Source organism: Patagioenas fasciata, chromosome 1 (assembly GCF_037038585.1).
Source record: "Patagioenas fasciata isolate bPatFas1 chromosome 1, bPatFas1.hap1, whole genome shotgun sequence".
NCBI lineage: Eukaryota > Metazoa > Chordata > Aves > Columbiformes > Columbidae > Patagioenas > Patagioenas fasciata.
In genome coordinates, this window is record NC_092520.1 from 179,199,558 (window position 1) to 179,217,927 (window position 18,370).

At 42.7% G+C, this 18,370-nt stretch overlaps 1 protein-coding gene across 4 annotated transcripts in view; it reads right to left on the reverse strand.

Moving 5' to 3' along the window:
- The window catches only part of TBC1D30 (TBC1 domain family member 30), a 55,937-nt gene that overhangs the window by 19,921 nt on the left and 17,646 nt on the right, over nucleotides 1-18,370 (reverse strand). For 2 of the 4 annotated variants that reach the window (XM_065854599.2, XM_065854629.2), the window contains exons 3-4: nucleotides 3,761-3,822; nucleotides 3,303-3,368 (exon numbers count right to left, since the gene is read on the reverse strand). In XM_065854599.2, coding sequence (XP_065710671.1) covers nucleotides 3,303-3,368; nucleotides 3,761-3,822 — 128 coding nt within the window. Of the gene's footprint in view, nucleotides 1-3,302; nucleotides 3,369-3,760; nucleotides 3,823-9,594; nucleotides 9,932-18,370 lie in introns of those variants that run through there. The other 2 variants (XM_065854607.2, XM_065854615.2) reach the window with 2 other exon arrangements.

The window sequence follows — 18,370 nt, forward strand, 5'->3', positions numbered from 1 at the left end:
GTCAGTTCAGCCCTTCTAACCTCATAACCAGCAAAGAGGTTTATAAAAAGGTAACACTGCTGCAGGCGCTCCTCAAACTCCACCATGGATACATCTCCTGGAAACCCCACAGAAGAAATCTGGTGGTGCTTTTCTCTAACAAAGGTCTCTTCTGGTCAACTTTGCAGAAGAATAGCATCCAGTATTAAGCATTTGGGACTGATCTGACAGTATCACTTGGATCAGAGTAACTTACTTTTACAAGTGGGCTTCCTAAACTGCTGGTGCTACAGGGACTTCTAAAACCAAACATTTTGACTATTTTTAAAGCCTAATAATTACCAGAGCGTATTTATGCATCTGAAAAATAAAGGCTGGACCTTCATTAAACATTTGAAAAGTTCCCCAACTATGAAAGACATGAGGGGTCATACAATGACAACAAGTAACAATAAAGGATCTTTATTGGAAAGGAAATCAAAAGAAATGATGAAAGCAAATTGGTTGAGTTTTATATTGGCTGTTAAATCACTCAAGTGAGAAAAGCAATTCAGACACTTCCCACAGACTTAAACACTTAGATAGCTGTGTGATAGAGGAATTTATAGACAGCTCCCAGAATCTCATGTTTTCTGCATTTAAATGTCCCTTCCCACACTTTCGCGAAGCCACCCATGCAGAGGAATGCCACTGTTCTGCCTCCCGGCAGCATCTGGCACTGCTGACACCCTAGTGATGTTGTTTGACTGGATTCTTTATCTCTGCCAGCCCCAGAAAACAAATGTCACATGCCACAGCAACAATGTAGATGTCATCCTGCTCCTTCTGCTGCCAGCAAAGGAGGCAATTGGCACACTGCCAGCACACAATGCTTCTTTTATTTTGGTATCAATCTTAAAATCATTGGGAAACCAGGGAATGGCAGTGAAAAGACCACATCCCTTTTCTTGTCACTACTTCTTTGGTTAGCATCATGTGGTCACACATGAGCAAACACAGAGAAAGGCAAAATGACAAGACAGAGATCTGAGCTGCACGACCATAGAATCACAGAATCATAGAATAATTTTGGTTGGAAAAGACCCCTAAGAATATTAAGTCCAACTGTTAACGTACCACTGGCACTAAACCATGTCCCTAAGAACCTCATCTAAGTGTCTTTTAAACACCTCCAGGGATAGTGATTCAACCACTTCCCTGGGCATCCTGTTCCAATGCCTGACAACCCTTTCCATGAAGAAATTTTTCCTAATATCCAATCTGAACCTCCCCTGGTGCAACTTGAGGTAATTTACTCTTGTCCTATTGTTTGTCACTTGGGAGAAGAGACCAACATCCTCCATGACAAAATCTCCTTTCAGGTAGTTGTTGACAGCAATAAGGTCTCCCCTCAGCCTCCTCTTCTCCAGGCTGAACAACACCAGTTCCTTCAGTCACTCCTCATAGGACTTGTTCTCTAGACCCTTCACCAGCTTCCTTGCTGGTGGCAGAGCACACCCTCAGCAAGTCTGCTGATGACACAAAACTGGGAGGAGTGGCTGATAAGCCTGAGGGCACCTTGGTAGGTTGGAGAAATGGGCTGACAAGAACCTCATGAAGTTCAACAAGGAGAAGTATAAAGTCCTGCACCTGATGAAGAACAATGCCAGGCACCAGTATCCACTGGGGACCACCCAGCTGGAAAGCAGCTTTGCAGAGAAGGAGCTGGAGGTCCTGGTGGACACCAAGTTGACCAGCAATGTGCCTTTGTGGCAAAGGCCAACAGCCTCCTCGGCTGCATCAGGCAGAGCGTTGCCAGCAGGTCCAGGGAGGTGATCCTTCCCCTCTGCCCAGCACTGGTGAGACACACCTGGAGTGCTGGGTCCAGTCCCGGGTTCCTCAGTACAAGAGAGATACAGAGCTACTGAAGAGTCCAACAAGGGATCACTAAGAGGATTAAAGGACTGGAGCATCTCTGCTATAAGAAAAGGCTGAGAGCTGGGACTGTTCAGCCTGGAGAAGAGAAAGCTCATGTGGGATCTTATAATTGTATAGAAATACCTGAAGGCTCTTCTCAGTGGTGCCCACTGACAGGACCAAAGACAAAGGAAACAAACTGAAACACAGGAGGTTTTGTCTGAACATCAGGAAACACTTTTTACTGTGAGGGTGACCAAGCACTGGCACAGGTTGCCCAGAAAGGTTGTGGAGTCTCCATCCCTAGAGATACCCAAAAGCCATCTAAACACAGTCCTGGGCAACTGGTTGTAGGTGGCCCTGCTTGAACAGTGGGGTTGGACCAGATGACCTCTAGAGGTCCCTTTCCACCTTAACCATTCTGTGATTCTATCACCTCTGCTGCTCACATACCACAGAAAAGTTCCTGAGAGACTAATTGGTGTGTTGGAAAAGAACACTTCAGGAATGAAAAAAGGCTGTTAGATGGATATAACGATATGCCGGAGTCATAGATTAAAAATAAAATCGTAGTGGTGTGAGGAAAACAATGCTGCTGTAACTCTTCTATTCCTTTTTACAAATTGGAGAGAAGGAAATGGTTTGGTTTAGAAAGACAACCAAAAGGACATAGGAAAATAAAATTAATCAGATGCATCGAAAATACATGGAACTACATGTATTTTATAAAGCTTTACAAATATTCTTTTATTAAAATTGCATGTTTAAAGTGAGATCATTAATTATTTAGCTTCATAGTAAAGATGAATAAACATACCTTTTTTAGGCTAGGGAACTTCAAACGTTGTTAAAGAAAACAATAAAGTAAGTTTAGCAAAATCCTAGTGGACTCTTTCCTACAACAATAATTTGGTGCAATTTCCCATTAATGGTGCACTCTACCATTCTACATCACTTCTGACTCTGAGCTTCCCTAATTTAAGCAATCTGCTGTTCCCCTATCAAATGTTTCTACAAGCATTCTTGACAGCACCAGCATCTATCAACTTCACCTTCATAAGTACGACAGCCTACACTGGAGATTTGCTCTCCTTTCAGTTGATCTTCAGCTGTGGGGGCAGCTTCACTGATGCAACTCCTTGAGACTGACAGAAGGAAGCAATAACATCTGCAACAGAAGAAGTTACCAAAGCCTCAAACAGAGAGAGCCCAACTACTGAAAACATCTTTACCTGTCTCCTCAGTCTCTCCAGCTGCCCTGTGAGGTTATCACTGAATAATGTAAACTGGGAAAAATCCCCAATACAACTTGAACTTAAAACTTCTAAATATTTATTAAAAACACTCATAATATTGATGTCATTCACCTCTTCTCTCCTGAGAAACTGACAGGCAACATGTCCCACAAAGCATACAGGTCTACCTACCTTTCTCCGCCATTCTTTCGGTATGCCTGTCGGCAATCTGGCCACTGCTTTAAGCGCATCATGCCACTAAAAGCGAAAACATCCAAAAATATAGAAAATCCACCACTAGCTTAATGCAACAGTATAGCAACATTTACAACACTGCAGACATACACATTCATTTCATTTTACTGCACACATTTCAGAGTTTAACTGCATAATCCACTCATGGGGAAGATATAGATTAATTACTTAATGATATAACAAAAATGTAATGTTCTAGGACACAAAAACTTATGAGATATCTGAGTAAACAATGAAAGCCTATTACATTTTCCAAATGCTAATGGAACAGCTCTTGAGGCAATTGCAAATAATATTCTGACATTATGACAGATGCACTTTTAAACTAGGGCAAGTACCTTGATTGAAGGGAATCCAGTCCTTCACAAACTAAAGAGAAAAATGAATCAAATTACCTGCTGAAAACCATTTTGACCTAAAGATGGTTCAAGAGTGAATTTCAATTTTGTATCAACCCCTAGAAACAAAAAGAAAAAAAGTAATCACAATCATTCTTTTAATTTATCTCAGAAGATAAAAATAAAAAACATGCAAGTGAAATAAGAACAAAATATTTCAGCTACATGTTTCAATAACTGTATTTCAACTTGTTTCTGTGAATTTTTGTCTTCACAGTGGATTCAAGGCACATGTTAAGTAGTACATGGACAAAATGTTTTTAAAATGCAGTAATGTCCTCTTTAGTCTAATGATGTAGTAGTTCTGCACAACTCATTTCACTAAAGATCATGGAGTTCACTGTTCTACAAACTATATTTGTACACTGCAAACTATTACATGCATCCGCACCAAAAAAAGGAAAAAAAAAAAATATATATATATATATACACATATATATACAGAGACAAAGCGTTTCCTTCCATCTGTTTCAACTTCTTGACATTAAAATCATTCAATCCTAATTTCTAACTTTTCAGTGCTAAAATTATTTTATTGCTTGGAATAGAAATTTGTATACAATTCCTCAGAACGCAAAGCACATTTGGTCAGTATTCTCATTTAAGCTTAGATTTTATTTTGGCTGCATGAGCAAATTATTTTAATTGTTATAAAGCACGCCTGCTATTAGTCTATAAAACACGATGTTACATAAAATGCTACGATTTAAAGTTTGGCTGATGTTTGGATGCTGATTGTGGTGCTGGGTACGCCAGAACAGGTAGAACAGCAACACTTCAGATGGGCTTTCCCAGGCCACGTCTCGAAGGCTCAAGTCTTTGGTCCTTCAAGCGCCGCTGTCCAGGGCTGCGGTGCTGAACACCATGACGCATCCCATCCCCTCCCACTGGGCTTCTGTGGTAAAGAATAAGGCCTTTCTTTGTTTTTCCTCCATAACTTAATATTGTTCCATATTTAAAATTATGTTATGAAGAGCCTCTTTTCTTTCTAGAATATCAAGCCAAATGGTTTTGAACATACACTTTAATAGCCGCATATATTTTAGAAGAAAACCAAAACCACACATATTTTAATCCTGCAAGGTTTTGAGTATATAAAATCCATGCTAATCAACTCACCAGTAACACTTGATGCTTTGGAGGACTAAGCCTGTGGGTCTGACAGAAACCCAAACTGTAGTGGCATATGCTAGTTGTGGAATGTAAAATGCCTTTCAGCATTTGCATACTGATGTAGTGATAAGTAATTTTAGAGCCTTACTGCCTGACAAATATAAATTTAAAGACAAAGCCTTCTCCTTCAAGGTTTGTGTTTTTTTTTTTTTCCTTTGGTGGGAGGAGAGGGAAAAGAAATAAAGATAATTCACACAAAAATTAGTATGCTGTAGAATTTTAGCATTTTAGAATTGCATCACTGAGATTTAGGGATCAGTGCTTTCATTTCCCTGCTTGAGATTTAAAGGACACGCTTGTCAGATCTAGAAAAATAAAAGCTTTGAACCATAATAGAAATGTCTTGAAAAACATTAAATCATTAGCGGTTATTCCTGGAAGTAACTGTTTATTAGTATTCTTGCCCATAACTCCATGACACTCAGCAGGGATTTCTAATAGATAAATCTTTTCATAATAATTCAAAGCAATGTAACAATGTGAGTAACCTGCTAAGATAAAATTGTATCACGTTTGCTGTAAATGCAAAAAAGTGAGTCTCATTCCCAAGCAATCTAGTGGTAAATACTGGAAAGCCCTAATACGTACAAAAAGATATCATGACCAAGAACTCCTTTTGTTAAGGTAAGAGGTTTTGATGGGTTATCTAACACTGCCTTGCAGCAAAGAGGCCTTCCAAAATAATAACGTATTCATTTCCAACTCAGCAGCCAAATAGTAATCACTTTCCCATTTTCTAAGACTTAAAGATCTCAGTAACAACTTCCCTCTTTGCCTTATAAATTTAAAAGGCAAAATGCAAGCAGAGACAGTCAAGTCTGCAAAAGATCAAGCATAGTAAAATATAACTACATGAACATCATGACCATGGATCTCACACAGGGGCCAAGAGAGCTGTGTCTCTTGATTAAATGAGACTGAAGTGACACCCTTGAAACTTCATCTACAAAAGTTTATTAGATCATGACAGTCAATTAAGATAATTGTGACAATTACTAGAAATTAGAATAACATAAAATTACATGGTAACACCAGAGTACACGGCGCTCTCTCTTCAGTATGGTGAGGAACCCCTCGGTCAGGCCATACACTGTAACCTCTCATAGAAGCTTTGATGTCTGTGTCCCCTTACTTGGTCCCAGGTAGAAACATTCCAGAAATCAAATAATGTGATGATTTTATGAAAGGGGAGGGAAAGAGTCATGGGGAGTTGGCCACAGACCATACAGGAATGGTTCTTCACTCCTGCCCATTTTAAATAATTTACATTTCCTGAAATCAAAAAATTACAACCTTGATAAATATAAATCAAGTAAAAAGAAGCTGCAACACAAACAGTACAGATGGAGCCAGGAAAGGCTACTCCTACCCGGGACCTTCCTGGGGCATCTGTAGGAGGGTAACCAGCAAGCTGGGAACAGCAGCTCACTGCCTGTTACTTGTTTCTGGCACAAGAACCACCTTGCTATGTGCAGTTTCTGCATCCTTCATCAAATTTGTCTTTGGACTTTAGAGCTCGAAGAAAATTAATGCCCATCCCTATTCCAACCTCTCTTGGTTTCCCACGCCTTCCTATCTTCATTTTTTCCTAACAAATCTCCCACCCTTGCACAAACTTCTCTTTCTGCACTCAGTCCTGTCATTTTCATCCTGTCTGCTCTTGCCTGGATCATCACCAGTCTTTCCCCATGGCCTCCTCCACATACCATCTTTTCTCCCTTACACTTTCATCATGTGCTATGTGTTACCAGCAACTCCCTTTAATTCTGTATTCAGCTGCCTTCTCCTCACAAACTAACTTGGATTCCCCAGTACCTTCTTCCCCACTCAGCATCCCACACCCGCCCAACCCTACCACAGACCTTCTATACCCATTTTCACTGTATTTTCTCCTTTTTGTCCATCCTCTATCTCTGGGCCACATTCCTCTCCATTATGTAAACACCTGCTCTTGCATAAAAGACATCTGGGGGGAATTTCTCTTTTCAGCTCCTCTGCATGGACAGCCTAGTTCCTACTCTTGGGGACTGTAACTGCTGTCACTACAACTCAGCCCTTTTACATCAAGGCAGCCAAGCTATAGTGTCAGTTGACATACTAAGTATTACCTCTAGGGTCATAAACTTTCAACTGATGCTTCATGCTTAAAAAATATATTAACCCATGTATGCAGGAATGTGTTGGAAATACATATGAATTAACTAGCTCTACAAAGGTACAGTTGTTTGGCACCAGTCAAATTTTTGAAGGGTAGCAGAATGCTGCAATATGGCAAGTTCAATGCCCTTGCAACCAGGTCATCTGAAAGCACTGCAGAAAAGGTTGTTTAAAGGAGAAAATCAAAACAAAACTACAACACAACAACTAGCATCGTTAGCTTTCCCATGTAAAATACACTACGACTCCTGACAACGAAAGGCTGTAAGAGGGAGAACGATACCCCTGTAGGATTCCCAGACCACAGCAGGCTTGCACCGCATAATGAAACCGTAGCACAGGACCACATCATGAGCCAAATGAGGGGAGAAAAAATGTTGTGGTCAGCCAAGTACCTGTGTGAAGGCACCAAATCCCCACTCTTCACCAACATTAAACAAAATGATGAGCCAAAGTCTGGGATTTCTTCAGAAAAAGCATAGGAAGATGACCTGTTCTGATGTATGCATATGAGATACAGCTTCAAACTTACACAGCACATCACTGTAGGTTCTTGGCTGTACTTAAAAGCAGCTGTTGAAACCTCTCCCATGGAAAGCCAATAAATATTTTATGGAAAACAAACAAAGAAAAAGGCCTAAAGTAGATTCATGCGCAGTGGGAGTCCAAACTTAGGGGAAAAAACGGCAACTACCACCTTATTGCCGCTTGTGGTTCAGGAAGATCCTTAGCCTTGCCCTGTAATTTCTCTCTAAATGTGGAGTTTTGTTTGTAAGAAGAGAAATAAAAGTAACATTCTGAGTAACTCTACATGACATCACTTTTGTCAAGAGCCAGAGCTCATTGGGATGTATCAAAACACATCTAAAATCTGCAGTTTACAGAAACTCCACAATATGAACAGACATCTGACACAGACACCAATAAAACCTTAGCCGCTCCATCTCCATCACTGTATGAAAGCACACATCCTGAGTGGCATTATTTACTTACGTATGATCAATATGAAAACCCCAATCCAGCAAGATTTCCTAGCTTTAAGACTATGGCATTTGTGGTTATGACTCTGATCATCTCCCCCAGTCTTTGTGGAAGTATAAATAAAAGAATGGGGTATTAGAAGACTCCTGCAGGAGCTGGGGTGCATGAAAATAACGAGTCAGGAAATGACCCTGATAACAGCAATCCCATAAACCTATATGTAAATATATCTGAGACCTTATCAAAAATAGCACCCGAAACTCACCTCAAATACAGAAGCAGTCAGCACCGTGTGCCTGACACACACACAGCTAGTACAATGGGAAACTGAATCTTAAGTGTTTCTATGCTTTGTGTTCTCGTTTAGTACAGCTCAGGCTTGTGCATTTTGTAATGCCTAGGATCAGGCAAAGATCAACAGTGTTTTAGCTGCAAGTGACAGCTCTGGCGCTGCAAATTGAATTTAAATTTCCAAGACTTCATAAAAAACAAATTATGCAAAATTTGGATATCAGACAACTAGAATCCAGCATTCAGTAACAATGACCCACCAGTGCTTCTGCTGAGACCCCACTTCCCTGGAGAAAATGCACATTGCTGGCTGACCACCTGGCCCTTATAGGGTTTTGGTACTGAAGCAGGATCCAAAAAAAAAACAGCTGCAGAGCTGATGCCTTTCCCCAGAGGAAAGGCATGGTTACCGATTTAGACAACACCCTACCGCAGACAAAGGCCGGGCAGCAGGAGGGGGCTCTGGCACGTCAGGAGTTAGCAAATATAGCTGTAAAGGTGTGGTGAGTCTGAGGGGAGACCGCAGGGCCCCGGCGGCTCGGGGGTGGCTGGGAGAGGCCGGCGGCAAGCGGCGGGGCCGCGACCCGGGAGGGAGAACGGAGAGAGACACCAGGGAGCGGGCACGGGCAAACCGCACAAAAGCGCTGGGAGGCGGCGACGCCTTGGGGAGGAGCGGGGTAAGGAGCCGGGAGAGCTGAGGAAGAGCGGAGCCGCGATTCGCCGGGTGGGGAGAGCGGTGGGAGCCCCGCGGAGAAGGGGCAGCGCGCTGCTCCTGCGCAGGGCCGGCGGACGCCTCCGGCCTCCTGCCCGGGGCCGGCCTGGCTCCGCTGCCGCCGCTGCTGGTGCCTCCGCCGGCTGCCCAAGCCCGGCGGCCTCGGAGGCCCCGCTCCCCTTCCCGAGGCCGGCCCAGCCCGGGCGGCACCTCCGCCGCCGCGCCTCAGGCCGCGGCCACGGCTCCTCAGACAGGCTGAACCGCGCCGCAGCGCCGGCCGGCGAACCGCGGCCATTTGCCTCGGGCCGGTGCCGGCCGCCGGCCACCGCCCCCGGGGCGCGTCCCCACCTCCCGCCGCGCCTACCCGCGGCCCTCATCGCCCTCCGGCCGCGTCCTCCTCGCCGAGCAGCCCCCGCGGGGAGGCAGCGGCCCGAACCCCGGCGCTCCCGCGCCCCGGCTAAGCCGCTTACGGGATTGCAGCCGCCGCGTCGCCGCCCCGCCGGGGGGAGCGGGTTACCTGGCTCCAAGGTGCAGAGCAGGCGCGGCGCCGTCCGGGAGATGCAGCTGCGCTTCTTGAGGACGTTGCTGAGGATGGTGCCCACGCCGCCGCCCGAGCTCTGCCGCTTCAGGCATCGCCCGCCGCGCCGCAGCGAGCCCGTCAGCCGGTCCTGCCGCATGCTGCCCGAAAGCTCGTCCTAGGGCGGCGGGGAGGGGGGCATGGCGGGCTGGGGGGCCCGGACCGGGAGGCGCGGCAGCGGCTGAACTGGCTAGCGGGGATCTGCAGTGCAGAGACAGCAAAGACGAGGTGCTGGAGAGAAGAGGAAGGACAAGGAGAGGCAAAAGAGAAGGGAAAAAAAAAAAAAAAAAAGAGTTGCTCCCGCCCACAATCCGAGCATCACTGACTGAATAAACTAGCAGCTTCTCCTCCTCCTCAAGCACCACCTGGGATGCAGCAGGCGAAGAGGAGCAGCAGCTCCGGGTAGAAATAAAGGGCGCTGGGGCGGCAGTGGTGGGGCTGGGCAGCGACAAAGGGCTCCAGGGCAGCAGCACAGCCCAGCCCAGGGCTGCACAGGGACCACCCGGGCGGGCAACACTGATCGTCTCACTCGGCGCTTGTTAACAGGGGCAATATCGAAATTTCCGCCGAGAATGAAACACCCAGCAAAGAGACTTCTCACGTTAGATTCTGGCCTCCGGCTGGACGTGTGTAGATAGTCCCGCCAGCCTTTCCAGAAAGCTGTGCTGGGAAGGAGTCCCACAAGCGCTACCAGAGCACGGGGAGAGCGATGGATCTAACAGCCCCTCAATGCCAGGGCGGGCTGGGGTCTGGCCCTGTGGCCAGGGCTGCTCAGGGACAGCCCCAGCAGCAGCAAGTGGGCTGCACAGCTTCTGTCTTCCTGACTCTCCAGCACAGGGACTTCAAACATCCTACACAAAAATAACAGATTTTTCTGTGGATCTAAACTGCAACTACACTTATTATTAATGACGTGCCATGCACTAAATTGTTAAAATAAGCTATTCAACAGCATTTTATTAGATGCATTTTCCAGTGCTATTATTTGACCTAACAGCATCTTAAAAGGGTTCAATACAAAATTTCAAACTAGTGGCTTGAGTGACAAAAAGGAAAAGTATTTGAGAGCAGGTTTATCACAGCACATTAGTCAGGCTCAAAGACCAGAAGCCTGAGTCTACCTGCAAACATGTGTGGCTTTGAAACAAAAACATCTTTTTAATAAAGGAGCAAATTGTGACAAAGATAGGAGAAAACTGGCAACAGATAAGCAGCCAAGCCAATTATATAAAATATATACAATATAAAACACAGAAGTGAGCCTTTTTTTTTTTTTTTTAAAGATCAGTTATAGCTATCTTTAGAAGTTACTTTTTCAGAGAAGCGTGATTTTGATCATGCCTCTTTAAATATCTGGTTCGGTTTTGGAGAAAAATCACTACATTTGAGCTGCCAGCTTGCACTCTGAATAGATAATTAAGTCTGTGTGTCGGTGGTTCTTTTTTTAACAAAGGTGACACTTCCCTGCTGATGTAGATGATGCAAATCACTTTATTTCAGTGCCAGGTGGAGGTGATGATTTAGTGGTTAAAGCATCAAATTTGAAACAAATGAATCTCCCTGAGCATACAGATTGTACTAATGGCACTATAAGAGAAATACATAAATTCAGAAATAACCACGTAAGCTCTTTAATATTATTCTCCTTTTTGTTGAGAACCATACGCAAATAGCACCACATCATTCTTGGATCATTTCAGAACTGGCTAACCCAACGCCACATGCTCAAAGTCTCAGGAGCCATAGCCAAAGTTTCAGGAACCACTCGTTATCCATACAGTGAATCATCCCACTAAACTGATCATAATTGTATGTTACCTTCAATTTTTAAACAATTACAAATCTGCTCTAAGACATCAATATTTAACTGATGAAAATAACCAGCCCTGTAAGTGAGAATTCGGTGTCATCATCACTCCTATTTCTCCTACTTGTCATCTTGTCACTGTGTAAGAAAACTGGAAACAACCAGGACAATCATTCTGTGACGTGGGACATGGCTACTTCTAAGGACCATCATACCATTAAGGGTGCTTCCCCACATGCCCACCAATTAATCCAACATTGATCTTAAGAAAAAAATGGAAAAATGAACTTCAGGAGACAAAATGAAGAAGCCAAGCCATACTAATGGGTTTGATGACTGACTGGATCATTGGCACAAATGGATTTTAGAGATATGGATAAACCTCCCATTAAGCACACATATACATATCTTAAGGGCAAGAGCCTGGCTTTTATAGAAGTGGCTGGCATTGGCTTCTCACCACTGATCAGGCAAAGCCTCTAGACATGTTCTGCACCACTCCCTGGCCTTGCAGATATCTGAGCATAACAATGCGTGTCAGCAGCTTGTATAAATTTGCTGTATTCACCACTGTTAGATTGGAAATAGTCTTCAAGGAGGGGGAAGTTTCAAAGTGTATGGAACATTACAGCTCACAGATAAATGACCACAGTTTCAAGTTGGTGAAAATGCAACAAATTTGAACCTAGAGATGTTACGAGCCATCACAATTCTAGTTTGATCCACCAATTGCAAAGAAGTCTGGCCATATCCACAAGTCCTCACCGACAATTACTGACAAGACAGGCAACACTCAGGAAGCATTATATTTGCGGGGGAAAAAAAAAAAAAAATTGAAATGTTTTGGCCAGCCCAGATATTTCAGCTCCAAATAATTTGTAATAATCAACCTGTGACTTTGCTTTTCTGTCTCCTGTAGTCCATATATTCTCTCCCACACAAGAGAGTCACTTTCTGAAAAACCTTACCTCCTCATTTGTTATCTCTCTGAAGTCTTAGCACCACCTGCTAACCATGCCTTTTAAAGGCCAGAGCATACGTCATACAAAATACTAGTTCCCACGTATAACTTGCTTAGTTGTTACAGTCAGCCTTATGGTGATTGGTCCTATGATCACTGCCAGATTTTGACACAGAGAAACCAACTCCATTTACCTTAAAACTCTTCGTTTATCAGCCCACTTCTCTTCTGTCTGCACTGGGACAAATGAGGTAAAAGACAGGCAGCTAGAAAGGGAGAATGAGCACAAGCAGATGAGGCAGCAACAGGAAAAACAGCAAAAATGGGGCCACACACCAATCTTGCTGTTAAATAAAAGGACACATTTGCTTGTGCAGAGCTTTAACTACCCAAACTGAATTGCCACCTCAGACACCATAGAGAGCAGACACTCTGATCTACCTGTAACTATGGTGTGGATCACCAAGCACAGAGCCTGTAGTGCTGTTGCCCAAACCGACAGTTGCATGAGCACATGAGGAGGGAGTCTGTGGGTAAGAGTGGATAGATCTGTGTTATACAGAAGAAGAAACATGATTTTGGACTAACAGAATCAGTTCTGCCACCAAGCTGGTCTCTGCCCACAGACAAGTCATCCAGGGTTGTCTTTACTGAACAAAACATGGTTCCAGAAACAATTAAAACAAAGATGTTTTTCTACCTTATTTGTGCTTTAGTGAAAGTTTGTTTTATGCACTTTCAACAAGCAGGGATCAGGAAAATGGTGCTGTGTGTTGACACACCACAGTCTTATCAACACAGCATGAATATTTTAAACTTTTCCATTGCATTAGCCATCGTTTGTATCACTTTGTGCATAAATGTCACAAAAGAGGTCAGGACCTCACCGTGTCCTGTATTAGATATCACAGACAGATATCAGAGACAGTCCTTGCCTACAAAGGTATTCGGTGCAAATATAAACTACAATGAACAGGAAATAACATCTATGATTTTCAGAAACAGAGAACTAAGATTAAAATGATTAGTCTCAGGAAGCACACAGTAGAGCTGAGAAACAAATCCAAATACGCTCAATTCTAGCCCAATGCTTCCTCTTCCTTTAGACTCCAGGCACACAGCCTTCTTACTCATTTCCCCTTTCAAAAACTGACAACACAGTAAGTACTTTTCAACAGTACCTTCTCTTGAAGGAAGCCCTAAATCAGCCCATTTGTTTTTAGAGGATTTAAGACAAACTAGAGAGGATCTGGGGAATTCTTTTATTAGAGAGTGCCCTGGCCATTGAGCCTTGTTTATAACTGTCTGAAAGAGAATATTGTCTGCATGTTGTTTAGCCATTGAAGATTTAGCTATAGAAGATTGATCTTATCATTAAAATAGCACTGCTTAGTGTAATGTGTATCTTTCAACAGGAAATTAATCTGCAAGACTATTGCTCCTGTAAGAAGCTCACAGCTGCATATACCTTGTCACAATCAAGATTTTGCCAAGATAGAACTTTGACTCAAGATTCTTTGTTATGATTCTAGCATTTTTTGGTCACTCTTCCCCTTCTCTCTCATACACACTAGTCACTCCTGCGTTCTATACTACACATGTACACACACTAGAACAGGATCAATGACTGCTGACAGAGGCAGAGAAGGTCCCTTCAATAGAACCAGCTCTCCTTCACCCCAACATCATTGACTCACAAACGTATGTTGTAATTTATCTTTTGGGCATGATGGACAGTTACACCTAGTAAGTGTACTTACAAGTTGAATAATACTCGTAATCGTATTGCTTCTTGAAATTTTTGGCATATAAGATACACCCTGAGAAGTGTGCCAAACTTTTCCAACATCAGTGCAAACACTTGAGATACCATATATCTGTAATGAAGGCATCTGTAAATCAGTTGTGAAAGCAGTTTCTAGCAGCTTACAACACAATGCAATGGAGCTGTGACAACCAGTTTCCATCTAGGGAAGCACCACATTTACAGGCAGTGAATCATCGCAGGTGAGGCTGAGTGCAGTCCCTCAGTTTGTAGGTTGTTCTCAGAGTGGCATGAGATGCTTATGCAATAGAATCATGTGGGTGAGAATATTAAAGCCCTCAAAAGCATCATAGGTTGCTAAAACAGAAGCACAGACATGCCTGTAACCCCCTTGAACCTGCCTGTCACCTTTCTCCATTTGTGAAGACATAGCTGTTTCCATGAATGAGGGAGATGCAGAAAGACTTGACATGTGTAGACTGCAAGTACCTGTCTCCTAGATCTAGGCACAATCCAACAAAGACCCTTCTGTCCTGTTGTGGTTTAGCCCCAGTTGACAACTAAGTACCATACATCTGATTGCTCACTCCTGCCCCACTGGCAGGATGGGGAGGAGAATCAGAAAAACAACAAACAACAAACACAATTTAACCGAAAAGCAAAAGGAAGAGGTAAACAATAACAACAATAAAAGAATATACAAGTGAGGAATATACAATGCAATCACTCACCACCTGCCAATGCCTGGCCTCCTCCTGAGCAGCAATTCCCTCCTCTGGCCAGCTCCCCTAGTTATATACTGAGCATGATAGTATCAAATATCCCTTTGGCTAGTTTGGTCAGTTGTCCTGCCTCTGTCCCCTCCCAGCTTTCTGTGAAAATTAATTCCATCCCAGCCAAACCCAGGACATTTCCCCAAGTTCTTTAGCAAACCACTCAGCAGAAAGTTACAAACTTTTCACATCCATCCTTACAACACAATCACACTGAAAGCTAGGAATATGTTAATATTCAAATGTTTTACATCACAATTAACTCTCCTCACTGTGTCACAAACTCTTACCATCACACCATTAAAAAGCTAGTATTCTGCAGCACCTGGAGTTCCAAGGCAAAACTGGTTTTGAGGATGGAACAATTAAATTTGCTGATAATGCAGCAATTCTGAGCACACAAGTGACAGCAACCAGTAGCAATGCGCTAGGTACAAGGGGTGACCTATTCCACTCCAGGCCCATCACTGGGAAGTGACTGTTCCCAGAGCTTAACAGGAGAGAATTGAAAGAATTCCTGAAAAGTAGAAACCAAGTCAGGTTTTTCAAACATCATGTCACAGATCAAAGGCACCTCAAATATTTCAGAAAAAAAAATCTGCCCTGACATTACAAAATAGATGTGATGCAGAAACATTTACACAGGGTTCAATGACTGCACTGAAAGGATAAGGTAGAGATTTAACTCAGAACTGTTCAGGCAGGAAACAGAAGGGGTTTAAATATGATATTGCTTGGTCACAAGACAGGAGTAAGTTAGCTCCCTTTATTATGCCAATAATAGAGGACAAACTTGCACAACTGAGTAAGCCTGCTATTCTGTTAATGCTATTTGTATTCATAGCAATGCCCATAAATCCTAATTCTGGGCTGCAACATTATTGTAGTAGGTACTGTACAAGCACAGCAAAAAACAAATTGCCTGCTTTAAAAGTAATAAATAAAAGAAAATACATTAGCACATGGATGAGCACAGGGAGACAGCAAGATGATATTGGAAAACACAGTGAACAGTAGTCTCAATACAAGAGCTACTATTGTGTTTCTGTAGGCTTCACAGCAAAGATGAGTACCAAGCAACACACACAAAGAAGGACAATGAGATCGCATAAGGTCAATAAGAGGGCTGCGGGATTAATCTTTAATCATTGACTCAAGTTCAACATGGCTAAATATCTACAAGGGAACAGCAACATGGGGGGAAATTGAGAAGGTGCTAGTTTCAAAATGTTAAGCGTCAGGTGGAGGTAGGAGGCATGAGGTAACCTTGACTACTGAGTATGAAATGACAAGGATGTGACAACAGAGAAGGGTAGGCTGTGAAGAGCTTTGGATATTGAAGCAGTGAAAACAAGGCATTGACTATATCTACAATGACCATAACTGAAGCGTAGGCACCTAGCACTCATGTGAACACCTATGTACAAACATCAAAAAGCAGGTGCCTTAGTCGCTAGCTGAAGTCTACTGCTACATTTAATACTTTGTACATATGTCTTCCAAAAAGACAAAAGTACACACAATAAAAAACAAAACAAACAAACAAACAAAAAACTCAGGAGAAAGAGTTTGCAGAAGCTTTCTGTGTCCCAAATGCTTCCAACAAGTTTTTAATCAGAGAAAAATGATAGATAAGTAAGTGGATGGATCTTCTTATGTTGTAAAATTGGGTGGGGACACAGAATTCAACAACAGCACTCAGGTTTGTTTTTTTGTTTGGTTGGTTGTTTTTTTTTTTCTAGTTTGGTTCAATTCTATAAATAAACTCTAAAGTTCTAATTGCCATTCAAGGAGTACAGAGATATGTGTTCTCCTGATGAAGAAAATAAAATAAAATAAATAGGGGAGGAGGGTGGGACAGGGAGTCAATTTATTTTACTTATCACCTTCATGTGCAGACTATAACTGTAAGGAAGATCATAAGCAGCTACATTAAGTAGATCACTGCATTTCATGATCAAGGTAAGAGATGTGTCACGCAAGATGCAAGTAATGCTAAAGTAACAATATATTTTAACTGCTGTAGTAACGAGTAGCATGAAGCCTAAAGTTAACAACTGGAATAAAAGTCATAGCAATGCTTACGTGCTTGATAAATTTTTTTTAAATTAAATGTGAAGTAATGAATTGAAATAAGGTGTCAAAGAGCAAATGCCCTTTTTTTTTTGTCAGAGAAATTAACTGTCCCTGCTGAAGCACAGAATGAAAAATACTATTTCAGTAAGTAACATACTAAGAAGAAAAATCACTGAAGATGCCTACACAAAAATAATGTTCCCTAACCTTGCTAAATGGTATGAAGTAAATGCATCTCTTGGCCAGTACTCACACTTCAGAATCCTGCTTAATGCTCCATGATAATTCTAAAAAACAAATCACCAAGTCAGCAGTAAAACTAATGTAATACAAGAAAAAAGAATTCTGACAGGTATGATTTGTAGGCATACTTAAGATAATATTTACAGAAAAATGGAAGTCATAGTGGATCGCAACTCCCAGCTACAAAACTGAGCAGCTCTTCCTTTTTAAGAATCTGACTATTTGCATGGCACCTAGCATGAAAATTGAGTTTTACAGTGTGGATTGCCAGCTTCATTGGTCTGAACTGCTGTTTCCAAAATAGCAAGATTTTAATCCCCCAAACATAATTAAAGAAAAAAACCCTTGTGTCACCAAGACAGGATTTATCCACAGACAGAACACTTTCAAAGATCTTAGATTAAAAAGTAATTGCCCAAGTTATAAAAATGACTAATCACAAAACGCCTTTGCTTTGGGCCACAAAGCACTGAGGGAATGGGACCACATTTATACATAGATGTTCTATATGTTATTTAGTATTTATCTGCAGTAATGCTAAAGACATCCATTGAAGACCAGGGTCAGGCTGTGCAAGGCTTTCATTAGACACATATCAGACAGGCTGCTCCTGCACTGCTCAGAGATATGAGAGTCCTGCTTCCAGCACCTATCTTCCCTCTTCCAGTAGACATGGGCTCTGTGGACAGAGCTCTGTTACACAGGAATGGAAACAAAACCCTTTCTGGGCTTGGGGAGGGGAATGTGGTTCACTCCAAAAAGACATGCTAATAAGCCACTTAGAGCTCCCAGAACCACTAATCTCGATTAGTCAATACAGAATTCCTCCACCACCACTCAAGTTCTTTTGTTCCCATATGTAGATGCCACTAGTTCTGTAATGAAATTGAATTAAGTTCTGGGTGTACATGAAGCTATTGCAACCCGAAGTCCTCCAGATCACATAATTCCCTTCATCTCCCATGTGGGCCATAACTTCACAGAGCACATTCTGCAAGTGTTGGGAAAGGGAGAAGTGAGGTGGACTGCGAACTGGCTGAAGGAAAGAAGCCAGAGAATCGTGGTCAACGGGGCAGAGTCCAGTTGGAGGC